Source organism: Elephantulus edwardii, unplaced genomic scaffold (assembly GCF_000299155.1).
Source record: "Elephantulus edwardii isolate Elephantulus edwardi_28Jun2011 unplaced genomic scaffold, EleEdw1.0 scaffold00345, whole genome shotgun sequence".
NCBI classification, from domain to species: Eukaryota; Metazoa; Chordata; class Mammalia; order Macroscelidea; family Macroscelididae; genus Elephantulus; species Elephantulus edwardii.
The window spans coordinates 488,692-516,636 of NW_006400095.1; the positions used below are offsets into that span (position 1 = coordinate 488,692).

A 27,945-nucleotide genomic window follows, 5' to 3' on the forward strand; every position below is an offset into this window, starting at 1 on the left:
CACCCCCATCAAATTGTACAACCCCATGATTAGTCCCCTCTCCCCTTACACATCCTCATCCCTCTGCTACTTAGACTTGATCTCACGACACTATAACTCACTACCCATTGCCACACTCTACCACTACCTCAGGGCCTTTGTACCTGCTCTTTCTTTTGTCTAGACTGTTGTCCTCTGATGACACACATGATGTTGCCATTTAGATCACATCTACAATATTACCTCCCCTGACCACACATTGAAATGTTTATTCCCTCTTCAACTACATTCCTAGTACCTGTATCTGTTTTACTTTCTAGTTTTTTACATGCGTCTTTGTTTGTTATCAGGAGCACCCCTACCGTGTCTATTAAATTGATCACATCTCAAATAATAGCAGGGTTTCTGGCACATAATTAATTGCCAAAGCATATTTTGGAGTGAAAGAAAAGTATTCATCTCAATTTCCTTCAGGCAGATATTCACAATCATTTAGCTTCTTCATTCTATCCCGTTCGTTAAATACATTGAGTGGATTCTCACTCATGCTGACCTGATGTGTCTTTTCGAAGTAGACCTGTGCTTCAGAGTGTTCAGTGGCTGCTTTGTCAGGGTAGATAACCAGGGCATTCTTCAGGGAGCCTCCGGGTCTACCAGAACGTCCAACTTTTATTTAACAGTAAAGAACACCAACTATTTCTACTACCCAAGGACTCCTCTGGGGGGTGGGAGTGTGCTAAAAGGAATACTACCGGGTAACTACTCTCTGGGAGCGTCCCATCAGCCAAGGAATCCGTGGAAAAGTTATGATCAGGAGACCAACATCTTTTGTCTTATTTATGTATCTTCTTACTATGAAAGAAGTGAAAAGAGAAAAAGAAATAGAAAGTTTTAGCGTTTTCAGGTTTCTGTTTTTCTAAATGAACTGTCCCTTTAGGCAAAAACTCTGCAAAGTCCCTCTCGAGTTAAACAAATTACACAGACTTTCCCCTGGTGGGTAGGGAGGAGTATGAACTGATTTCAAGGTAGAAGCCACAGATGGTTGAAACGGAAATTGGGTTTGGGGGCATTATTCCAAACAGAAAACAAGCAGTATTTCTAAGTGTCTTTAGGGTGAACAGAGTGACATTGATCATCTGTGTTTCAATGCTACTAAATTAATGCCAAATACGCTTCTGCTTCCTATTTTCTTTTTCAGCTGCAGACAGCAAGCATTTTTCCAAATGAGCAGCAATTCTCACCGCATAGGTTCTTGGACATGATAAAGCACTTTTCCATTCATCCAATTTCATTTCTTCTCTAGCACTTCTTATTTATCATCTGTCACTTTCTAATTGCACAAGTGTGTATGCTGAGCTGTGAATCTCTTCAAGGTAAAAATTACCCTCAAGCTGCTAATGATCACTCTCGGGCTCAGGAAGATTAATACGTTTGTGTAGGTGAAACAAAAACGTTGAAAATCTGGAGTTTTAAAACCCAACTATTATTTCCTTTTGTGAAAACACCTTTGTATTGCAGTTTTTGTTTCCTAAGAATGCTAGAACAAACTCCCATCAAATGACTGACATCTTTAAAGAACAAACATTATTTTCTTAGCATTCTGGAGATGAGTCACCTGTGGATTCCTGCTAGGGGCTTTTAGAGAGAAACTTTCCCATGGCTCTCTCCCTTTAACAAGCCATAATATCCCTTTGCTTCTTAGAGATGCATCTTCACATGACATCTCTCCCACATCTCTGTCTCTCTCCCTCTGTCTGTATGTGTAGGGGTGTGTGTGTGTGTCTTCGTATCTTCTCATTTATCAAGACCCACTCAGAGAGAATGAAGACTAAGACTAAGGTTTCTGTATGCTATACGTTAATTGATAGCAATGTCGATGAAAGACTTGTTCCTCCTAACAACATTGCATTTACCAGGCAAGGCTTAGAAATTCAATATCATATCTTTTCTCTTTTACAAAGGTCTTCATGTCTTTTGGGGGACACAAAATTTAATCCAGAAAGCCATATGGAATCATCTTAAAAAGGAAGGAGGAAAAAATCTAGAATGAGTGTCTGTGTGTGTGTGTGTGTGTATTCATCTAGCATGAAATATTTATTTGTGTGGTAACATTTAAATGACAGAATGCAAAGTATAGTTTAAATGGACATTCACACTCTAGGATTTCTGTGAAGTTCTCTACATTTTGTGATTTTTAAAAATAATGAAAATATGTCAAGAGTGTTTTTGTCACCTTTCTATTTTCCCATTTTTTTCAACTGCTATAAGAAAAATTACCAAAGGGTTTTTCAGATTACTCAGATTCCCTATTGTTTTTTACATAATCTTATAATGGGTAACTCTATGGGAACTTGTTTTGTATGTGGACTGTATTTTTGAAGCTATATGAGGTAACTAATGAAAGTATTTATTTATCTAGACTTTTTATGTTATTCTGATAGTACTCATAAAAAACTGAGGAAAAAAAGATACAAAAAGTTCATGTTTTTTCACAAGGTTTTTCTTATTTTATCTGTCCATAGTTATTCCAGTTGACTGAGTGTCAAACAATGATCTAACTTAAGAAGATTAAAGTAGCTTATTCCTGATACAGAGGTTACCGTTGCTTTGGACAGAAGAAGCAAAGAGGACAACAGTTACAGCAGAAAACATGGAGCTGGTTAGAGTTAAATAGATGCCTGAACTGCAGCTTCCAGGGTAAAATGGGACTAGATTATCCATCAAGTTAGGTACATTTACACCTATTTCCAAATCCACCATGCATCTTTCCTTATTCATTATCAAAAAAGAGCAGCTGGCATGGTGGTGATGGCAGCTGAAAAGCCACATTGAATAATCCATGGAAGCACACTCACATACTGATAATGTCACCACCAACAGCAAAATCCAGACCCAAGTACAAAATACACACTCAAGGACTGAGCGTATATTGAATATCATGCTGATGTTTTCTGAAACATTTCCTTATAGTGTGAAGGATTACAAGTCAGAGCATACCCACTCTTCCCTTGGTGGGATATGCCCATGATTGTGAAGTTGCTGAGTCAAGAGAAGACAAAATGTAAAACCCTAGACGTGAACGTCCCACCACTTCCTCCCTGCCTGCAGCCTCTCAGTGACCATCACAAAGGCTTATGATCCTCCCTCCTTGCAAGCACGCTTCTCTGTGTTTTTTCCAGGCGCTATCCAGATTGCCAGTGCATCAACTTTGGATCCTGGTTTATATTTTCCTTCCCAGTTGCGATTATTATGCTCATCCTGTCTTGGATCTGGCTTCAGTGGCTTTACCTAGGATTCAAGTAAGTATGGAATCTGTAGTAATATGACACTTCAAGGCCTCTAGGAGTCCCTGGGTAAAGTGCTCCTGGCTAATCCAAACTGTTAGCTTGCTCCTCTGCTGACACCATAGTCAGAGGTTTGAGTTCACCTAGAGGGTGCTGTGGAAGAAAATCTTGTCCGTCTGCTTGAGAATTTAGTTCCTGGGAACTTTCTGAGTGCAAACACATCTATCTACGCTGCCACACAAGCGGTCTCTGTGTTGACATAGACTTGATGACAATTGTTTGGGTTTTCAGGTTACAAGTTCTAAATTCCTTACCCAGACTCCTTCATATCCATCCAGGATGCTTGATTCCCGCATCTTCCTTACCCACAAAACCACCTAAGTACAAAAACTTGTGTTAAGGATAAGCTAGAATCTCATCCCGGTCTGTCTGGGTTCCTCGGTCCCCTAAACCTGTAGAGTGTTATTGTTGTTGTGTGCTATTGAGTTGAAACAGACTCCTAGTTGACCCTGCTGTATATTTATTATTTATTAATTATTATTATTATTATTACTTTTAATGAAAATTTACAGAGACTTTGGATTTCCATTCATTCATTGTTTCACTTTTCTCCTGCCCACCCCTCCCCGCCCCAGTTCGCTCTTCTCTTTGAAAAGTGAAATTCTTTCATTGTTATACAATCCCTACCCCCAAGTCCACTCCACTATGCAGCCTTCATTCTGGACTCCTGTCATGATAATAATACCTAATCATATATCCCTTTTAAATGGTTCTCTCCTGTAAGTTTTCAGAGGCAGTAAATCTCATAGGAGGGGATTGTCTGTTCTTCTCTGACGGCACAGCTGGTGGATTTGAACTGCCTGCCTTTAGAATTGCAGCACAGCTTCTTACCACTAGGCTACCAGAGCTCCCTAAAGTGTGATTAGTGCATAACTAAAGCATGCAGTATCCCAGACCAACGTGCCAAAGGGCCATTGTAAGCAATTCTGCTTCTCCTCCAAGGAGTCCTGGGGCACAGTGTTCAATATGCTGAGCTTTGGACCAAAAGGTCTGAAACCACCATGGGAGGCAGATGGACAGTTTTCCCCATTGGAGATGTTCAGCCTCACAGACCTGACGGAGGATCGCTTGCTGGCAGAGCGGATTCTCCATTGGTTTTTACATGGCAGTGCTCTCAAATCATTAACTTTCTTTACACTGTAGTATGCGGGACATCCTGAGTCATGCCAATACTAAATCTGATAATGCCACCTCGCAAAATCAAATAGAAAAGATTTGAGAGTGTGCTCTGTGGGACAGAGCAGTAGGTTAGGAGCCCAGAGGCCGGGGTTCCTCTGAGGCCAGATGTAAGCTACAGTAAAGGCCTGGGCCGGCCGGACCATAACTTCCAACAAGCAATTCTCCATGGTGTGAATCCAATTCAAGCACATAAAGTCACAAAAGGAAACTCTGATTAGGAAAGAATAAATATGCTACTAAAATGCCAAGTACTTATGCTTTGAGGGAAATTTCAAAATATCACCTTGGCTGAGGCTGAAGCTGGTATTTCTTAAATACCTTTGTATTTTGTGACCTAGGCAACAGGATTTAAATTCCATAGGACTTGTTAGTGAAATCTCAATTGATGCCTCAGATTTTCAATTTGCATAGTCATGCCCTAAAAGAAATGAGAACAAATATTTCAGAAACCTTGAATATTTCTTCTTTTCTCCCTCTGAAAACGAAGCAGAATTGACAATCTGAATTAATTTTTTAATATTTTATTTAAACAGTTTTAAGACCCTATGAATAAAGCAACATGCTTCCTTCCAAATCAGTGAGTCAGCTTTTTGGATGTCCAAGTCAGCTATCTGGAAAAGCATAGCACCAGGGCGAAGTCGGTTCCAGGCCCTGAAACAATGATTTGCAAGCCTGGTCAGAGAAGGGCTGATACCCTCCCACTTAGTGTCTTTTCCTGCTTTATTTTTTCTTTCTCAAGAACTGCTCCAATTTGGTTAGTAGTAGGGAGATGGTGCTGATGATTTAAAAAATTCTGTTTGTCCAGATTGTGAAAGCAGCGTGTGGCGCCCCCCCTGCCGAAGCAAATGTGTGGACTGTCAGCGGCTTCGGCAGGTGGGCATCGGTGGAGAGAGGCCAGCTGCATACCAAGTGCCCCTTCCTGGGAATCCAAGGCTTGGGAGGCCTGTTAAGATGTACAGAGAGCAATGCAGGGTGCAGGGACAGGAATCCCAAGTTCAGTCCCAGCCTTAGCCATTCCCTTCTTCAATGCTGTTTGTGGTGGCTGTACAAATACATATTGTTGTTAGATGCTACTGAGTTGAGTATGACTCATAGCAACTCGATGCTATGAACAACAGATCTGAAGCCTGTGCTATCCTGTGCCATCCTTACAGTCTCTGAGACACTTACGCCCATTGGAGCTGTCACTGTGTCAATCCACCTGGTTGAGGATCTTCCCCTCCTTCACTGTCCCTCTACTTTCCCAAGCATGAAGTCCCTTTCCAAGGAATAACCTATCCTAGCAACATACTCAGAGTAGGTGAGATGAGGCTTCATCATCTTTGCCTCCAAGGAGTATAAGGGTTGCATACACAATCCTTGTCATTCCTTTGGAATGGCTTGCCACTCCAAGAGGAGAAATTGTAAGATAAAGGACAGTTAGGTGAAAAAAAGTGTTCTCTCTAGAAGAAAAAAAATTCCTGTAAAGTGCATAATTAGACCCAGACCATAAATCATGATCAGTGGCATGTTGAAACAGTCCCCTAGCTGTCCACTATTAGTTAGACATTGCACGCCCTCATGATCCAGATAATTTTTCATTGTCCTTTCTGTCAGCCTGGGTGTTTACCTCCAGAGCTTTTAGATCGACAGGCAGAAGTGATCAGCCCCTCCCCGGCAGGTGCCCATACATTCTGATTAGTGCGTTGGCTGTTGGCACAGTTAACTCACCCATTATAAACGACCCCACCACGCCTGGGAAGAGAAGCTCATCTATCAGTGCCACTGAACCTATTTAAATGGAGAAGTTGATGGATTGTCATCTGTTTCATCAGCCCCTTTGTGAAGGCATTAACCTTCATTTGCAGCAATGCCAATTTTATTTTGCCTTAACTGTTTATCGTGCCCAACCAAAGTGACAAAGTAAGTGTGTAGATGGCCAGGGAAAAATCCGTTGCTAAGGAGAATCTTATCATTTCCTTTAACTACACCTTTTTAGTCTAGCACTGATTCCCAAAAATGGAGGAGTTTCTCCTCCTGGTGGTATTTACATCACGTTGCTATTGTTGTTGTGTGCTGTCAAGTCAGAGCCGGCTCACAGATGACCTACCAGTAGATTTTCAGAAGTCAAGGAGGAGATTGCCCAGCCTTCTCCTGAGGAGCAGCTGGTGGATTTGAACCGTGTGCCTGTGAGATTGTAGCACAGTTTCTTATCACTACGCCATTGGAGCTCAGTGGTAAAATGTTAAGATTAGCATTAGTTATTTGAGATTACAGCATTTTTACCTTGTTGACCTTCAATGCAAAAGAATTTCTCTGCAGTGATTCATGCATAGAGGGGTCGTGAATGTGTAGAATGAGTGATTTTATGTTGTGACCATAGTCTGAACAAATTTGAATAGTAGTTACAGGAAAAAATGATAAATATGTCTTTATGTACTAGTCACATTTCCATCTCCCTGGTGTTCTTACCTACTCACTAATCAATGTATGATTGTTCCAATAATTTTATAATTATACCTTCCTTCATCGTCTACATGAAATCTACGTTATAATTCATTAATTAAACCATAGAAATTTTTACATTCATTTATCCCCCTGAATGGATTATTTACTGACTTGTTTATTTATTGGATTATTTATGAAGTATTGATCTTGAGTAGTGCTGTGTAGAAATTGTTCAAAATTCTGAAGACCTTGGACTTCCTCACAGAATATTTAGTAAGGTAAGCAAATAGAGACTGATAGCTATTGCAAATAAGCTGGGAAATAGGCAAAGAGGACATCAAGACTTGAGAAACTTGAATAAAAAATTATAATCAAGCCAATTTTTCTTTTGAGCATAGATCTAATTTAGCTTTGCTCATGATCAATGAATGTGATTCCGCTGCCCTACTGGGAAGCGCAATGTTAACCTTTTGTAAGGAGTGGTAGATCTGGCAGTCAACTGAGCCATACATGTGCCAAAGGTACTAATGAAGCAATCAATCAACAATTTATCATATACACTAGTATTCTGGAGACACTAAGCCAAAGAAAGTATCTCAAATAATTTACTAACTAGTAGGATAAAACTGTGCCCCTGTTCTCAATCATTCACCAACTAGTGGGATAAAATTATGCAAATTAAAAAATGAAGATGCTCAAACCAAGCCCAATGCCATGGATGTGATTCTGAACTATGGCACCCCTCCTCCGATTTCTGAGGCTATATGTGCTTACAGAAGGAGACAACCCATGCTTGGCTAGAGGAGCAGCTGGTGGATTTGATCCACTGACCTTTAGAATGGTTGCCCAACACGTAACACACCATTCTATTAGGACTCTGTAATCATCAAAATTGTATCCAATAAAGTGTTAGATTAGACATGAGTGGAATGTGAAACAATGTCAGTGCCACCAAAGGGCTTGGAAGATGAAGAAATCAGTGGGAGATGCGGGAAATAAGGAACAAAACCTGAGCTTTGACATGAGTGAGCAAACCAGGCAAAACAAGGCACAGTGGGAGAGAACATTCCAAAGGGGGTAAAGGTAAAGGTTCAAAGCCCATATATTTGTTATTAGTTGGAAGCAGGAGTGGCGTCCACTCCCTAAACATCATGCCTCTGGAAACTCAATGAACTTTGAGAAGCTACGGTAGTTATAGAAAGACTTCAGGTCTATTGCTTGTAGGTTCGCTATGAGTCATGCTCGACTTGATGGCAATCAACAACACAACAATAATAGAAATTTAATATTTGGTGAAGCTTGGACATAAATATCTTTCATAAAAGGAAATGATGTTGGAAGAATCCTTTGCATTATTCTTTTTGTGCTTATTCTTTTTAGTTTAAAGGAGATGTTCAAGTGTGGCAAAACGAAAACTGTCAGAGAAAAAGCTTGTGCCGAAGTGATTAAACAAGAATATAGGAAACTCGGGCCCATGAGGTAAGATACACACACACACACACACACACACACACACACACACACACACACTGTTTATACTCTAATTGTTTAAATGTAATTAGTGCATAAGTGTAATATGTTTCTAACACTTGATAAGCATCCCAATGTACTCACCTTTGTAGATAGAACTTAATATGACAAAATACATGTCCTTGTCTGGCTTGTGACTACCAGGTTGAAGGGCAAAGAGTTGAGGGACCCACAGTGGAGGAGGACCTTTTTTAGGTGCATTGATGCTCTTCACTCATGTTTTGGCACATACATGGTTTGCAGTGTGAAGTCTTCTGTTAAGATGACTTCTGACAATAGCTCTGGAAGGTACTACTAAAGTCCCAAGGGAGAAAATGGGAAATGATGGGATTTGGAATTTCCTCACAGGTATCAAGAAATTGTGACCCTGATCCTCTTCACTGCGATGGCTCTGCTGTGGTTCAGCCGAGACCCTGGGTTCGCTTCGGGCTGGTCTAAGCTTTTCTCAGGGTGAGTATTACATTCTATTTGTCCTTATGTTCTATCTGCTTCTCTCCTACATGGTCCCAGTAGCTCTGAAATACTTGATGAAACATTTGGGTTTTTTCTTCCATTTGCCCTGAAAGACATTCTTTTTAGTTCCATGGGTAGGGGGTAATAATGAAGAGCCCAGACAGAACTTCGATAGTTACACTCCCCTGTGCTGTACAGAGGTAACACGTGATTGCTGTGAAACTGAACTCTGTGACACTGATGTGTCAAATGTGATAATGGATGGTTACCCGTGGTGGACAGTGTTTGGTGGAGCTCCCCAATTAAAACAAGCTTGGAAGCAGGAGTGGCATCCACTTCCAAAATAGCTTGTCTCCAGAAACCCTATGAACTTGGAGAAAGGACAAAAGTTATTCAAGTGTTCATAGGGTCTCTGTGAATCATTTATGGCTTGATAGCACTTAACAGCAACAACATCCAAGTTCACAAAATCAGAAACAAAATCTCCCTAGAGGTGGCGTTCCATGAGGAATAGGTGTATAGATTATGGAGCCACATTGCTTCCTTTTTAATCCTGACTCTTTCACTTGCTTTGAGCAAATAGCTTAACCTCTCAGTTTCTTCATTTGTAAAAAAAAAAAAGAATAATATGAATTAGAATAGTGCTTCCTCTCCCCTTATAGGAAATGCTGTGCTGCACTGGGGAGCAAAATTCTCTCTTCAACTACTTGCTTGTTGCTGTGTTTTTCCTCAACAACATGATCATGGTACTTCACTCCGTTGGGTGACCCAAATCTTCATTTATGGAATTCTGGGCCATTCATATTTCTATACGGATTAAGTTGTAGATTTACCAGATCATGGAAATGGTCATACTAAGAGATGGACTAAAGAATGTCCTATATTCTAGACATACTCTTCCTTTATCATCATTATGTCATAGCAGTGTAATCTTCCCTTTGGTAATCAGGATTAACCAGCCAGTTAACTTAGTAGCTCCTTTCTTTGATTATTGATTTGGGAGTCATAATAAGCTCCAAGTTACTGGGTGACCATAATAGCTTCCTATTTAATGGAATCATTAGAGATCTGTTAGAACTAAAAACTCTAGACTAATAGAGCATAAACTCCCAGGGACAAAATGCAAAATATTTTCTAGGGATGATAATGAATGATGGCACTCCTATTTCCACCCTTGAACTCGGGTTATGGGTGAAACGGAGCTCTAGGTCAGATGCTGATTCAGAGTATATTCACCCTTCTTCTAGACCCTTATCTAAGTTTTGCACAATATTGCTATCTAGCTGCAAAAGCCACCAAAATCCTATCAAGCCATCTGCTTCAGAAAGTGTTATTTTTTTAATCCCAAATTCTCACTCAATTCTTATTTTTCTGATATGAATATTGTGTGGTTGTTTTTTTGGTGTTGGGTTTTTTTTTGTTGTTGGTGGTGGTGTTTCTAAGGGTTTTTTTTTTTTGCATACTTGACTTTTGACTTCTACAGAAGATGATGAACTTGATCCAATATCTTGTCTTTCTCTTCACTTGTGTTCGTTTATGTACTGATTCACCACACATTCAGCCCACCCTGCTTTATAGATCAGGAATTCCTGAATGAGTAATAAGACCGATTTTAAAAATCTGATGTTAGAAGCTGGGTCAGAGTTAATTTTATGTCTCGGAGTCTAATATAGAAGCAGTTATGGCTGAGTCATTTCAAGTGAGGGGGATGATTGGAGCAAAGAGTTCTAAATTAAGGGCCATCCTACATGTCAACATAAATAATTCAGTTTTGAGATTTATGTTCCAAATCCATCTTTCGCTGAAATACCATGATTCCTGAATCAACGGATTTCTGACTTTGGTTTCCTATCTCACATCCCCAGCAAAAGCCCAAGTATTTTTAGACAGAAACTGAAATTTTATTCTGCCCACTTGGAAAGAAGGAATCCCTCCCGCCCTCCCTGAATCAGAACCTTCTGGTCACACAGGCATTGCCAATATTCTAAAAAAGACGCAAAGACTGAGTCCAAGTTTTTCAGGACCACACCAGTCAAGTAATACCGTATGGTGACATATTTAAAAGCATCAGATTCTGTTTTCAAAACTGTTTACTTTAGAAGGAGCAATGTTTTTATTTAAAGAGGTCTTAGCAAAGAGCATCATCCAATTATTCAAAGCAAGAACATTTGCCTAATTGGATTCATGCTTTGTAGTTTTGTGACAAGATACAGACCAACAAGAAAATTAATCCTCTCCCAGTTCTTACAAGCTCAGTCTTACCGCTGCCTACACAGGGAAAGTGGATCTATAATTACCAAAGTGCAAGACCTGAGATTAATCCAATGATAAAAGTTAAGGAGAAATCCCAATAGGAAACTCAATAAAAGCAGTTTATAATTTCTATTCTTTATGAGGAAATGTAATTCAGGAAAGGTTTTGTTTGTAGTGGAAAGACAGGATATTTTCCCTTTAAGGAGGGGCTCCTATTACTCAGAATTCTAAAAAAAAAAAACACACAACCAACCAAATAATCAACTATAAGAAAAGCAACAACAAACTTCATGATGAATATAAAAAGTGGCAAATAATAACAAATTGTTTTAAAACTTTTTAAAAAAATTAATGACTTCAATATATATGACTTGAAAAAATATATATATGACTTGATTTTATCTGAAGTGTATAGTTCGTAAAATGTATCTGTTATGTAGAGATTTGATGTGTGTATAAATTCTGGGGCTAGAATGATTTCTAACTACCTCCTAATGTTAGCATTCCATCTGCTTGAACCCAGGATGCATTCAGTGTGTCTCTTCACATAAAAGAAATCAGGTTACATGATGTTCATTCTGGCAATATTCCAACCTAAAATTGTATCTCAAATCAAAGAAATAAGGAGCAATACAATTCTAAATAATGGTCAAGCTGGCAGAATAAAGGATTCCACAGCAGGCTTTTCCCCCCTCATCAGTCAAAGAAAATTGTCCTATAGTTAAATAATGTAGATGACTTAAAAATTGATAGATTGGAGATACGCTGTACTTCTTTGGTTATTAGAATTTTTGAAGTAAATTATAATAATAAAGAGATTCTAGAATATGTACACATCACCCAGCAAGATGGAGGTTACATAATCTGCAGGGTGTGCATACTTCCTGCCATACTATAAAGATGCCATTATTATTATCACTTACTATTACAATGGAATAATAATAATTTATGCCTGTTTCACTTATACCTCACCACCAGATGCTTCTTAACTGTCGAGGATTCTGGGAAGTTGTCATATTTACTAGAATTCTAAGTGATTCTAAGACTCTATGGTGATTCTAAGACCCCATCTGTTCCTGAATCACTCTTAAATTTGTACAGTGATAGTTTACGAGCCTCTCAGAACCTATTCCAGCAATTAATAACCTTGATTACATTTCATCAAGTACAAAGATTTAAGTAGGTTTGTTTCATTTGTAGATATAGCTCGAGTCTATAACTGCAGAAGCAGTTATTAAGTCTTAAAAGACCAAGAAAATCCTTTGATGATTTACATAAAAGTATCTCGGTCTCTAGAAGCATCCATGTCTAACCACAATTCAATAGATGTTTTTCGTCAAAGGCTTTGCTTATGCTAGAAATGGTTTCCTTTTCAATTCTCTACCAATTTAATATTTTACAACTGATTTAAAGGAGAAATCAGCACATCTTTAAGATAATAAAAAAAGGAGTTTGCCAAGTTGGTATATCAGTATAGGAACATATTGGAGGGGTTTTGTTTGTTGTTTACTGTTGACCCATAGCAGACCCACTGGCGGGTTTTCAGAGGTAGTTAATCACATGGGAGGAGATTGTCCATCCTTATCCTGTGGAGCAGCTGGTGGCCTTGAACCCAGTGCCTTTGAGATTGCAATGCAGCTCCTTGCCACTAGGCCACATGTAGTATATATCAGTATAGGAACATAGAGTATTGAAAATAAGGAGAACTATATAGGGGTATGATTCTGATATTCCTTCATAGTTGTTTAGGAATATTCCCTGTATGGAATAACAATTCCTACGTGGAATTACTCCTACAGAGGAGTGATTCCTATATTATAATTACAAAGGGATATGATTCTGATATTCCCAATGTTGTTGCTGTTATGTGCCATCGAGGTCCCAATAGTCATTCCTATTTGCCATTTGGGTAGACATCAATAATTTAATAAAAGATGAGTCAGAATAAATTACCTACATCACCACTACTGTTTATGTTTTAGTGGTGTAATCAAGTTGTTGTTGTTGTTATGTGCCATCGAGTCATTTGCAACTCATAGCCACCCTATGTACAAGAGCTCTAAATGCTGTTCTATCCTGTGCCAATCTAGCCATCTCAAATGCACTTATTCCCACCGCTCCAGTCACAGAATCGATCCATATCATCAAAGGTCTTCCTCTCCTTTGCCGCCCCTCCACTCTGCCAAACATGATGTCCCTCTCCAAGGACCAGTCCCTCCTTGCAACATGTCCAAAATATGTCAGACGAAACTTCAGAATTCTTGACTCCAGGGAGCACTCTGGCTTCACCCTCCCCAGGAAAAACCTGTTTGTTCTCCTAGCAGTCCATGGTATATTCAACACTCTTGCCCAGCACCACAGCTCAAAGGCATCAATCCTCTTTCTATCATCCCTATTCACTGTCCAACTCTCTAATGCATAGCACAAGTGCTGGTTTTAAAAATAATTTCTGGATGCTATTTTCTATTATATTTGTTTCTCCTTTTCAGGTACCAAGGGTTTGTTACAGATTCCACAGTTGCCTTAGTTGTGGGACTCTTGTTTTTCATTATCCCAGCTAAGAAATTGACGAAAACCGCACCCACGGGAGAAATAGGTTAAGTATCATTTATAATTCGGAGTGAATTTTGTCAGAAGAGTTAAAAACGTACCCTGTAGGTTTCAGTTAGCACTTGAGCAGAAGGACAGGACGTCTTGACACTTTCTATCTAGCCTACAAGGTCTATTTGCACACAGCGACCCTAACCAGGCGAAACGTGTTCTCCACACACTAGGACAGCACTCTTTGCAGAAGTGGCCAATCAATTCCTTCATGTACGTGGTTAGGGTTCTTCCATGAATGAATGCAGTTATCTGACCTGGGATAAAAGTCCTTCCCTGCTACAACCAGAATTAATCTCACTGTAGGAAACACAGCATCAAGATCAGGAATCATCACTTTGTGGATGAACCTTTCTATACTAAAAGCTGAGGACCAAAAAAAAAAAGTGAGAAATTCAAAGAGAAATATGATTTACAGCCTTTTTGGCAGCGATTTAGGCTGCTTACACAAAGGTCAAGCCTCTCTGGAGGTTCAAATCCACGAGCGGCCCCTCAGAAGAAAGTTGGGGAGTTTTCTACCATGTGATTTACAGTCTTAAAAATTGGCTGGAGAGTCAACTATGAGTCAATTCTGACTTGATGATCATGGTTTGAGTGAATAGTCCTGAAGAAATGCAAATAAACTCCACAGAAGACAAATCTGTTACCACAGAAACTGAACATATTCAGAGGAAGTATTATTTTTTTTTTACAAAATATGGGCAGCAAAGCATACACTTTAAAAAAATTATTTATTTATTTTTCATTTCACTTAATATCTACAGAGATTTTGGAATTCCATTCATTCATTGTTGCACCCTTCTCCCTGCCCACCCCCCAAAGCATACACTTCTGCATATCTACACCCCCAGAAACACACACAGAGGATTCATCCACAGTTACGTGTTCTTGTGTTTGGGTATTCATATTCCTGTCTTGTCAATATAAGAAGGTTGTAATAATCTGAGAATAATAATGTAGAGTGGGATTTTTACAATAATATACTGATGCATCTGGATTGACTTCCCTAGATCCATGAGCCATAATCTAGGAATCACTAAGAGATCAGATTTCTTGGAAAGACAAGGTATATGTGGCCAGAATAATGTGAAACCTAGTATCTTGTTCTTTATTCATGATTACGCTGTCCCACAAACCTGGGTTATAATGAGTTGTTGCACTGTAAGCCGTGTAAATTCATGAGAGTTTAAGGATTCTGACCCTTATAATCAAATGCCTAACTCTGACTGTAGCAAGTTGAAGAGCCTATGCTGGTTTTATTATCCTCTATCTAAATATCCTCCCAACAGAAAGAACTTTGCATTTTTTTCCTCTCTCTCCCTTCATTCGTCAACACCTATGCCCTGTGAACACTAATTTCCATCAGCTGTGAAAAATGGCTAGTAAAACATAATGCTTAGAGTTCTAAGTGAGAAATAGAACCCAGAATGTTTGTACTTCAGTAGGACATAAGAAAGTTATCCAGGTAAGAAAGGGGAGTGCAAAATTTTAGTCAGTAGTGAAGCTAGGTTTGTTTTTGGCTTCAGTGGAGGAAGAGGAAGGAAGCTTATTAGTAACCATGAAATCTGGACATGCACAGGGCTCCCTGCTGCCAACTAATGTTAAACAGGCCTAACGTGTTTGAGGGCACCTAACAGCAATAGCGCGTTCACAGATTAAGTTAGTTGTCATCATGTAAAGAATGAAATAAAAAGAAAAAATAGAATAAATACCTTATGAGTATTGTAAGGATCTCATCAGTAGTTCTTAAATAAATTTTTAAATGAGAACCCTGGTAACTATATTATGACCCTACTTATGATTAAAAAATAATATAACATTCAAATAATTCTTGTTAGATACTATCAAATTGGTTCTGACTCATAGTAACCCTATGTACGACAGAATTAAATATTCAATCCTGCATCACTCGAGTTATTATTGCTAGCCACTGTGGTAGCCACTATGCAAATCCCACTTAGGATCTTCCTCATTTTTTACTGACCCTCTTCTTTGCCAAGCAGGAAGTCCAGTTCCTCACCGTAACACTTCAACAGTACATGGGATGGTATCTTCCCGTCTTCGCTAATAAGCAGTATTCGGGCAGTACTTGCCCCAAGACAGATGTGTTTGTTCTTCTGGATTGTTCGTTGATGCATAATTCAGAGACATCAATTTATCTTCTGTCTTTCTTACTCCTTGTCCAGCTTTTGCACACAAATGAGGCGATGTAAAGTATCATAACGTGGATCAAGTCCACCTTAGTCTTCCAGGTGGCATCTTTGTGTTTTAACATTTCAAAGAGGTCGTCCGCAGCAGGTTTGCCCAACACAATCCATCGTTATGTTTCTTGACTACTTCTTTCATGGGCATTGATTTTGTGAATCCAAATAAAATTACACCCTAAGAAGCTTCAATATTTTCTCCACATCATAATGTTACTTGTGAAAATTTTTATTTTCTGCATATTGAGATTTAGTTCATTCTGAAGGCTATAGTGTTTGATGTTCATTAGTGCTTCAAATCCCTTCACTTTCAGTAGGAAAAGAAATAATAATGAACATTAATTATCTTACTACACTGGTGTCAACAAAACCAATGAACAGTACAGTATTTTACATCAAAAAGAAAAATGTCATCCAATAGGCCACGTTGCTCACAGGACATAAAGATTAAGGGAGAAACAGAATAAATAGACAGCACTGTAAATGAAAATGTTGTAATATATCTAAGTTTATTGTGTAATAGTACCCAAGCAAATATCTTAAGTCATAGCATTTCTTTAAAGCAATATAGGAGTATTATATACTCTTCTATGAAGGATATAGTGGGGGAAATGTTATCTTGTTGTAGTTTAAGCAATGTGTAAATGTAGGACTTTTGTTTTGCAGTTGCTTTTGATTACTCTCCACTGATTACTTGGAAAGAATTCCAGTCATTCATGCCCTGGGACATAGCCATTCTTGTTGGTGGAGGATTTGCCCTGGCAGATGGCTGTGAGGTAAAAATGTCTAGAATATTTAACAATTAATGAGACTGTTCAAAAGAAGAACCCAGAAACGTTCAAGCTTTTTATATATTCAACTTTATTCTATTATTTTAATGAAGCAGATTGTAATAGCCATCGGTGAGAATACCACACAGATGAGCTGAGTTCAGAGGTCATGAATTTTACAGACTGCAACCACAAAACGTCCTTTTTTAATGGTGTTCTGGCATGACAAAAGAAATAAAGCAAAGAAGATTAAGCTTCCTAATCCATGAAATCATATAAGAAGAAAAAAAAACATACTAAGTTATATGCAGAATGATTCTTAGGGGGCATATTTCTTGTTTATTTATACATTTACCTTATTTCATGATTAATTTGAGTAGCCATTTTATTCAAAACAGTGTGGTCTTGTTTTTATTAAAGGAGAAGGAGAAACAGCATTAAAGGCACTTAATAAAAGTTTATTGAAGCCAATCCAGAGAGACTTTCACATAACCATGTTTAATGCTACACATCATCTCAGGAAGAAATCAAAACACCACAAGGCTTGACGTTGGTTATTTCCGTACCCTACGTGTCAGTGGTCTTATCCTAGTCTTTGTAGAGTTGCTGAGGAAAATATATATCTTCTCTAAAAATTCTTTCCTCACTGTCTAATTAAAAACTTCTCTTTTCTGGAGTTTATAGCCTTTTGTGAAACACCCAAAGTTCACGACTGTTCCATTTTTTCCTTCTGTTGTTGTTGTGTCCAGCCCTTTAGCTTCCAGCATTTAAACTTTTATGCTCTGCAAGACCAGTAACTATTTCTTCTCCTCTTCTATTCTTAGCTTGTAGCTTTATTCTCAATTTTTCTGGGTAGTGTTTGGATACTGAGCTCTCTGCAAGAGGATTTAGTAATAGCAATAAGTCTTTGAAATTGTCTCAATTCTGAGTGCCATTTACAACATCATTTTAGGCCCAGATTTGACACGTCTCACAGAATACCCAAATAGAAATGAGAACTACGAGGAAGAGACATCTTTCTTTTCCGCTCCTTCAGCAGTAATGCAATCTGCTTTTTCAGAACCAACAGCTCCCTCTCTGCCCTTGTCTATTAATTTGCAGGAGATCAGAATCAGGAAATCTGACACTGTCAATTTTGCTCCTCTCTTCCAGCAAAAAGGACTACTATGTGGGTTGGACCCTAGATGATCACTGTAGTTGGGCCATGCCCTAGCACAGTCATACTCAAAGGAAAATGGGTTAATTTGACATGATGAACTTTGCTCTCAATGAAAGAATCAGGTGAACCATGGAGAGAAGTCTGATTTGCTATAAAAATGACACAGTATAGATTCAGATCACTCTCTGAGTAATGAGATCGGAAGCATTAACTTCAAAAATATGCAGGACACTCAATTTAAAAAAAATATAGATATGCAGGGGATAAATTTTCCCCTAGAAGCTGGTTTTACAAAGATTTAGAGATGGTTCATGTGTCACAGGCTATAAGTAATCTGGTAAAAGTCCAGAAGCAGAAAACCCCTCAAGATGGGAATGAGCCAATAGCAGTTGCTACGTTTTTCACATCATTACAATTCTCTGTTTCTCTTAGAGATTTGTTTTTCTCTCATTTTCTTTTAGCATGGTCTTCCTGTAGTCACTTTCCATTCTGACCTTGTAAGTCACTTTCAAGTTCTTATCTAGTGACTAACTTCTCTCTCCTTTCACACATCTTCAAAATTCATCTCCTCATTAAACATGGAGCGCTGGAGGCTGGGTGGGTGTGTGGATACACTGTTAATCCAAAAGTGGAGCCTCTTCAGAATTTCAAGTTCACCAGCAATTCCACCAGAGAATCATGAATAATCTCCCATGTAACTTAGAGCCTCCTAACACTTAGTTATGAGTTGGTTCTGGCTCAATGGCAATGAGTTAAGTGAAACATGGAGGATTTAACTCTCTTTTTTCTTCATTTTCTCTCAAATTCTAACTGAAACAGCACAATAGGCTCAATCCATAAAGATAAGGAATATATGGGAAAAGACATTACCATACAAGAGATGCTGATAAATTTGGAAGATAATGAGAGGAGTATTTGATGGATGACTGACTTGGTAGAGTTGTTATTGTTGAGAGGTGCCTTCAAGTCAAGTACAATTCATACCAACCCTGTGAACAATAGATGTGAACACTGTCCTATCTGGTGCCATCCTCTTAATCTCTGACACACTTAAGCCCATTGGTGCGATCACTGTGTCAATCCATCTTGTTGAAGGTCTTTTTCTTCTTCGCTACACCTCCCCCACCTTTCTGAAATGATGTCCCTCTCGAAGGAATAACCTCTCCTAGCAATGTGCATATATGTGCTAATTGTGTTTGGAATGAATATTCTTCTAAGTGGAACAACAGTGGTCTGTCAATTTGCTGTACTGAAGTAATTCGAGGTTACTATGATGTTGAACACTGTACCACTGGTGTGTCAAATGCCATAATGGTTACCCATTGTGGACAGTGCCTGGTGAAGCTCCCAGATTGATTCAAGTTTGGAAGCAGGCATGGCATTCACTTCCTAAATCACATGCCTCTGGAAACTCTATAAACATAGAGAAACGATGATAGTTATAGAACAGGGTTCAGATCTTTGGTTCATGGGGTCACTATGACTCATGCTCAACTCAAGGACACTCAACAACATGACCATAGTACACGAGGGAAGCCTCATCATCTTTGCCTCTAAGGTGTGTTGTAACTGCACCTTCTCCAAGACGTATCTGTTTGTTCTTTTGGCGGTCCTCAACTAGAACTTCCTGCCACCAAGTTGGCTCCAATGCGTAGCAACCCTCCATCAGGCTTCCAAGGCTGTAGTTGTAACAGGAGACGACTGCACATCTGTCTCCCTCAGAGCTGCTGGCGGATGCAGATCGCCGAGATGCGCCACCTGTGGGTTGGCAGTGTGACTTGCAGTGAACTACACAGTTGGGAGCTCTGGCTGCCGAAGGAAGAGCCTGGGAGGCATACAGGGATTAGCCCAAGATTCCTGGAAGAACCCAGGAATCAGGGACAAAAGAGAACTCTGGGGCCAGAATAAAAGCCCTGGCTGTGAAGATATAAAAATTTCAAAAAGTGTCTCTTGCAGATTTGCTCTTGCATTCTGAACAGCCCTCCTTGCACACAGAAATTTGGAAGTTTATTCTTCATCACTGAATTGAAGAAAGAGACACTAGACACTGGCTCACAGTTCAGTCACCTGCAATACAATCCACCTTTCAACAGCTTCTCTGCAGATACCGAGCTCCCAGTTAGGTTTAACATGATTGAGTACTCAAGGATCACCATGATAGGAAAAGATCCTGATATTATAAAAAGAAACAAACAAAAGCATGAAAAAGCTACTTACTGATTGCCAGACACGTCAGTTCTGACTCTGTGGAGCTGATGCCCCACTGGATTTCCAAGACTACGTGCTCAGGATGAGACTGACCATATTCCTCCCGCGGATGGATTTGAGTGGCCAGAGATGTGTACTCATCGGGTTACCAGCGCACTCCCTATGGACTATGTCACCGAAGTTCCCTTAAAAAAGGAAAAGACCATGTTTTTAAAAATCAAATACAGTGGAGAAAGCAAAGACAATTCTGAAACCTTGTCATGGATTGTCTCAAAGTACATTATAAACATGACAGGCATGAAACTAAAATATCATTTTATTTCTTTTTTTTAAAAAGTGGAAAATAAGAGAGAACCTATGAAATTTAGAAATATGGTAGAAATTAGAAAATCAGGAGTAGAGTTTAAAAGGTGAGTTCGAACAGATCCCAGAAGGTAGAACAAAAAGACAAAATAATTATAAAAGAATATAAGGAAATTAGAGCAACATTAAAAATATCCAATAATCAACTGTGAGTTTTAGAGAGAGGAAGTAAACAAACATGAAAAAATGGAAGGGCATTTAAAAAACATTTCGTGGAGTTAAAAGATTTGGAGTTTTTAGACAGAGAGTTAGCAAGGGCTTACTTATCACAGAAGAACTTTGGAGTACTCAGTCTTCAGAGTTTAAGGATGAAGGAAAAAAGCCTTGGTGGTGCAATAGTTAAGCACTGAACTGTTAACTGTAAAGGTGGTGAGTAAAAAAACTCACCAGACTTTGCAGAATAAAAAGGAGATAATCTGCTGGGGTAAAGCTTTACAAGCAGAAAAGGAAAAATAAAGAATTGATTTTATAATATTGGAAGCAACTGAGGGGTAATTTAAGTCTAGAATTCTTTAAAATCTAAATTTTCAAGCCAATACAAAATGAAAAGAAAGAGATTTTCACACATTCAGAGGGAACAAAGTTATCTCTGATGTATGTATGTATAAGTTCTTAGGAAGCCATCGAAGGATTACAAGAAAGGATTAAATAAGAAAGGAAACCAAGATTCCCATGTGAGAGAAATGAAGAGGGTTCGTGGTATGCGGTAGAGAAGAAAGGTCCGTAGAGTTGTGGGGTAGATGGAAAGAGCAGTGTCTAAATCGAGCTGGAGGAAGAACCCCTCAGAACACAAGTCTGGAGGCAGGAGGGGAAGCAGGCACTGGAAATGAACAATTCATGACATGTGTGAGTGCTAGGAAGGAACTTTCCCCATTTTCTTGGAGAGCATGTGACAAGTACTTAGAAAACTCAGCAAATAAAAAGAAGGATGCAAATTATTTGCTGGGAAAACAAAACAAAAATCTTAATTGCAAATGCAATCATAGTGCATTAAGCATTTTCATTATGAGCAGTGTCTTTATAATCACGATGGGAGACGTTAAATATTGATTTGGTAAAAAAAAAAAAATTACTTACCAGTGTGAGGAAAGGAAGGAATGGGGGATAATGCTGTGGTGTTGCAGGTGTGGGAGAAGTATAACTCTATTTGTCCAATGATTGCTAGATGCAGTTTCTACTGTACTTAAAGATACTGTTGCATAGGGTATTACATGTTGAGCTGCTAACCAAAAGGCCAACAGTTCAAATCCACAAGCTTGTCCAAGAAAGAAAAATAAGAAATCTCCTCCAGTGAAGATTTACAGCCTAGACACCCGAAAGAGGGTTATTGATTTGATGACAGTGGATTATAATTAGAATATTATTCCAAAAGCTCTCTGTAACTACTTAAATAGAACTATAAATAGCTAGATAAAGTTGAAAGTGTTACCACTAGGGGAGCCTGATTTGCTCTGTAGCACGGCATGACTTGACAAAATAGCCATATAATATTAATTTTATAAAATTGATATCTAATTGGGAAAACCATTCATATGTCTTAAAACATGTTACCTCCCAATGAGAGGGACTGGCCCAATGACTACAGTGACAGGCTTAAACACAAAAGGAATTCTGAGGATGCCTCGGGATTGGTCCAGGTTTCATTCTTTCCCAATAGGGTTGCCTCCCCATGGCACCTAACCATTCCCAAAAGGAAGATGGCCCCCCCAAACAGACTGGGAGCTTGACCTTGTCAAAGCCACTAAGATATAGCAAATCATAGAACAATTACAATTCTATTTTGGAAGCATTTCTGAAAATGTTTTTCTGAAAGTAAATTATCATTTTTATGTATTTGAATTGTGTCTAATGAAATAAAATATTAATGAATGGCAAATTTGTTTTTAGGAATCAGGACTCTCTGCGTGGATAGGAAATCAATTATCTCCTCTTGGTTCCTTACCTGTATGGCTAATAATTCTGATATCTTCTTTGATGGTCACGTCTCTCACAGAGGTGGCTAGCAATCCAGCTACCATTACCCTCCTCCTCCCAATATTGTCTCCACTGGTGAGTATTCCAAATGTTCTTGGTATTCAGCAAGAGTAGTAGTTTACTCTGAAACGCAGCTTCTCTGTGGTCTTTATTGGCATTGCTGTTTTTTGTTTGTTTGTTTGTTTCTATCTTTAAAGGAGCTATTAGGTTCTGAGACCCATTTTCTTTCCTGTTCAAGCAGTCGCCTACCTTCTCTTTTTACTCTTGGTTCATTTGCAGCTAATTGAGAGGACCAGTCTAGGTGCAGTGTAGATGTAAGAAAAGGGGCTCAGTGTTCTCTGGTTATGTTAGATCTCTAACAGTCACAAGTCTCCCTGATGAAGACAATCCCTGACATTGTGACAAGTGCTTCATATAAGTAATTTGCAATTGGATGAAGAGTGAGGCTTACAGCTCAGGTTTCAGGTTTCAATATCAAGTTTAAATATGCTTGGACACAGTTCTCTACTGGCTCAGGAAATGCAGAGAAAAACTGCCTTCCTTTTTTCTATCTATTTAAGATGTCTTTCCTTTCTTTACCTTTTACCTTTGCAAAAAGCAACATTAAGTAAAAATAAATAAAATAAAAATTGTTCTTATTCATGCAGATGAGTTTGGTGAAAGAAAAGCATGATCACTTAAAAAAGATTGCTCTTTGTAGACTCTTCTGCTGCCGGCTGTGAGAATGGCATTGATTTTTGTTGGTTTTGACTTTTAGATGACCCTTACCTTTCCCTTGAAGCTCCCCTCCCCCACCACAGGGGCATATATTAGCATTCCTGGAAGGCTGGGCCACATTAGAAAAAAATGCAGGCAATTTACATTGGTAAATCATCATTTGCATTTCCCCCTCTGTGTGTTCACTCAACAACAAGACAGTAGTAGGGAGGAAGGGAAATAAGTGATGAATTAAGAATAGTAGTGACTCATCTGATGATTCTGAAGCAAATTTTAAATTGCATATGCCACAGAGACAGTCAAGTCAGTGGTAAAATGAGAGCCTTGGGGCCAGAGTGACCGTGACCGGGACCCTATCCATCCTCTACTGCTGGCCAGCTGCATGCTTGGACATTACTCTAATGCTAAACTCTATTGGTCTCAATTTTTTCACCCATATTTGTGGCTAATATCTATTTAATATGTTTTCTGTGGGAGTGAAATGAAGATATATGTGTATATATATTTGTATGCGTATAAATTATGTATAAAATACATATGTATCAATTTAATTTTCACAAATATGACTTTTATGCACATATGCAATATATATGCATGCACACATACATACATACTGTACACACACACACACACACACATATGATGGCCTAGTGCTAAGAAGCTGCACTGTAATCCCAAAAGCATGTAGTTCAAATCCACCAGCTGCTCCATGGGAGAAGGATAGGCAATCTCTTCACAATTTACTGCCTCTAACAACCTGCTGGACAGTCAGTTATGGGGTGATTGCAACTCGAGAGGAACAATAGCAACTACAATAATGCCCTGCCTGGTATTATATCAGTCAAACACTCATCTGCTAATGGAAAAGTTGGTAGTTGTTTGCTACTGTGTAGTAATGTGGAAGAAAGACCCAGTAATCTGTTTCCATAACAATAATAGCAATGCAAATATATATGCATCAGGTTCAAATAGGCCCTTGTGTGGTCTGATGGGTAAAGAGTTGTACAGTCAACTCAAAGGCACATAATTTGAATCCACTAGCTGCTCTATGGAAGAATGATAGGCAATCTCTTTCCACACAATTTTACAGCCTCTCAAAAACTGGAGGGTCAGCTATGAGTCAGTTCTGACTCTAGAGTACATAACAAAAACATAGATGAATAGATACACTACACAAAACACAGTATCTTTGTCTTGTTATTGTTATGTGCTGTCAAGTCGCTTGTGACTCATAGCAACCCTATGCACAATAGCCCTGAATCCTGCCTTATCCTGAGCCAATCTCACTATCTGAGAGATCCCTACCACCATTATACCAGTAACTGTGTCAATTCATTTCCTCCAGGGTCTTCTTCTTTTGCATTGTCCCTATGTCTTTCCAAGCATGAAGTCCTTCTCCAAGGACTGGGCCCTTCTGACAACATGCCCAAAGTACATGAGACAGAGCTTCAAAATCTTTGCTACCAAGGGAGCAACTTGGTTTCACCTTCTCTAGGACAAACCTAGATGCAAATTAAAATGTATGGGTTTTTTTTTTTGTTAAAAGTTAATTCTCTAAAGGAGCTAGGTACATGCTTAAATGGGTGCCCATAACCACTGAAACAAGAGATTTTATGGAAAATAATTTCTTCAGAGTATAGCTGTACTTATAAAGACATACTTTAGCATCTTCAGATGTCAACTCGCTTCCCGGAAAGTGGATTACAGTAAATACGCTCATTTTGATGCTGGTTGCTACCCTCAAATTTGCTCAGCTATCTTTTTCCTCTTTTCTAACAGGCTGAAGGCATTCAGGTGAATCCTCTTTATATTTTGATACCTTCAACTCTGTGTACTTCATTTGCATTCCTCCTGCCGGTAGCAAATCCATCCAATGCTATTGTTTTTTCATACGGTCATCTGAAAACCATTGATATGGTGAGTTAACGCGATGCTATGTATTTCTGAGTCTAATACACACTTTTAGTGGTCTTGGGTTGGCTCTTATTTTATATCCTAACCAGCCACCGAGGAAAGCATAGCTTGACATCTTCTTCAGAATATTCTAGCTGCTCTGAGAGCTGTTTTAGATAGTATAACTAGGAGCCGTTTCAGAAAGAACAAGTCATTTTAATTTACCATCTCAAGCGCAGAAAAGAGTAGCTCGATAAAGGTGCTTAAATAGGCAAAAGGAATAAGTACTATAAAGTAGGATTAGCAAAATTCAACCAGCAAGGTAGCCCCGTGGCTTGCTAGTACAGATATTTATGCAACCAGCCTCTGATCTGAACACGACAATGGGCTCAGTTCTAGCAGATGAAAAGATATCTTTCTTGTTCCCATTCTGATACTCATCCTTCTGTGCCTCCCTGAGAGTTGGCTTTCTGACAGTGATGCGTTGATATACAACCATGAGAAAGCAGGCGATGATGGAGAAGTGATAAAACATATGCATCTTTCCCAGATAGAAATTAAGACTGGAGTAAAAAACTGTTGTGATCAGATCCCACCTTCCTTATTTATCTTCAACTAACTCGTCCAGCAGATAACCGAGGAAATTCAGCTAGATCATTATTATACACTTTCACGGCGAGCAAAAACTTCTCCTCATTTTACTGAGATTGCTGTTCTTGAGCCGATGCTATTTTAAAATTTTAGACCTGCCTCCAAGAAAATGTTAAATACTACCGTAGGAGTAAAAAAAATATGCATAATGCAATGTAACCAATGCCCTTATGTATGCATATGCGCGCACGCACGCACACGCACACGCACACGCACACACACACACACACACACACACACACGCTGGAGTAAATAAGTGACCTGCATGAATTGCGGGGAAAAAAGAAGGGACTGCAGTAATCTTTGCTAGATAGCCCCTTTTTGCTTTGAGATTTCATATTTTAATATATAACTCAGCAGATTTTTCTCTTTCAAAGGCCTTACAACCATACCGTAAGATGTTTAAGGCTTTGCCACAGCTCCTCAGCTCTGATAATACATAGATGTGCGCAACTCTTGTCCACTACAACTGCATTTATAAAACAAGCCACATGCGGTAGCTTCCTGACATCTATGTTAATGCACAGAAAGCATCATAGAAAGAATTAGACACCTGAATAATGCTTTAAAAGCCAGATCAGAAAAAAGTATGAAGTCTAAACAAGATGATTAGAAATGGCATTAATCTATCTCAATAAGAGAATATAGAATCATAAACTAATAATTTAGAGTGGTTTGAAGGATCTGGTTATAAACAGCTTGTCATCACATGAGGAAGATGACCTGAGTCTTATTCCTTATAATGTGATAGAACACAAATTATGCTTTAATGTAGATTGGCATTTTTAAATAGCTGTATTCCTAAACTGAATCACTCTCAGACTCTCCACATAAATAGTGCTCACTTGGGGATAGATTTTTATCGTGAGAAGACGAGCCCAAGCTTTTAAAGTGATGATAGTATCTACTGATGGTTTGATTTATGTAAATCTGACATGTGACTTCTGCAACAATGTCCTGATCCTCCTAAGTGTTTTCTTCCTGAGACACTGATTTTTCATGTTTTTCCTGGTTGAAGGTTAAAGCTGGACTTGGTGTGAACATCGTGGGTGTTGCTGTGGTGATGCTTGGCATGTTCACCTGGATTGTGCCTATGTTTGACCTCCACACTTATCCTTCTTGGGCACCTGCATTAGGCAACCAGACTATTATGCCATGACCAGCAATAATGCTCTGAGTCTCCTGTGGTGAGTTTTGGAGCCACTATGAATTCACTGTAAAGTTTGGCTCTGGACATCTGATAAATCAGTCAAATCTGAACTATGTTGTCTCTGGTTCCTGCAAGACCTGCTTTCAAAACTCAAGCATCCACATCAACTTTGAGATGTAGCCCAGGCATAGCTACGTGTCTTCATTAAGAAGTCTGGGGATCTTGCTTGTGAACTGTCTGAATCTTGTTTCATTCTGAGAGTTATTTTTAATTTGACCTTCAAAGAGATTAAAGCATTTCATTTATCTTATAGTTCAGGTTCAGTTTAACATTTCATACGTTATTTTTTTCTTTTTTTATTTCAGAAGCTCCCTAAGAAACTGGATAGAGGAAATAAAACACAAAAGTTAATTAGTATTTGAATAAATCATCTCTGTACATTTTATAAAAGGGAGTTTCCTGAAAAGCAAATGCTTTGGTCAGTCATATGGTGGTGCAGATAAAAAATTAATACATATAAAATATGAATTTCCTCATTTAAAAAAAATCCATTCATTTTTCTTAGTACATAAATAGTACAAAATTAAAGTAATAGTTCTGAAAGTATAGCTAGAAATAATATGCTAACTAAAGAAAACTCATAGATAAAGATTAATTTGTCATTGACCATACAATTGTATTAATTTATTAAATATTCATACTTTTACGAGTTTAGCTCACTAAGAAATATATTTTATTGAGGCTTAATATGATTTGGACAGTTAATACAGCATAGTTAGAAAGTAAAACTAAATGCTATGAAACTGTTAGCACTTCCATATATGAACAATAACTTTGCTAAAAGGTTTGCCTTATTTCTGAAACACTTTATGATATATCTAAAATGAAGAGACTCAGAAAATCTATGACATTTTGTGGTCTATACAGATATAGAAAAATGTCACTTAACTTCATGATATGAAAATTAAAACTTCAGAGGGAAAACAACAAAATGTTTCAAGTTGTTGGTACATTTATTAAAAGGGAAAAATAAATTGTTGGCAGACAAAAAAGGGAAAAGAAAATAAAACTGAATACCTACGTGAAGGGA

At 38.6% G+C, this 27,945-nt stretch overlaps 1 protein-coding gene across 1 annotated transcript in view; it reads left to right on the forward strand.

Moving 5' to 3' along the window:
• SLC13A1 (solute carrier family 13 (sodium/sulfate symporter), member 1) overlaps positions 1–26,864 on the forward strand; it is an 85,431-nt gene extending 58,567 nt beyond the window's left edge. The window contains exons 9-16 of the mRNA XM_006901801.1: positions 3,159–3,278; positions 8,310–8,408; positions 8,808–8,909; positions 13,655–13,761; positions 16,637–16,746; positions 22,358–22,519; positions 24,941–25,078; positions 26,724–26,864. Coding sequence (XP_006901863.1) covers positions 3,159–3,278; positions 8,310–8,408; positions 8,808–8,909; positions 13,655–13,761; positions 16,637–16,746; positions 22,358–22,519; positions 24,941–25,078; positions 26,724–26,864 — 979 coding nt within the window. The remainder of the gene's footprint in view (positions 1–3,158; positions 3,279–8,309; positions 8,409–8,807; positions 8,910–13,654; positions 13,762–16,636; positions 16,747–22,357; positions 22,520–24,940; positions 25,079–26,723) is intronic.
• The last annotated feature ends 1,081 nt before the right edge of the window (positions 26,865–27,945 follow it).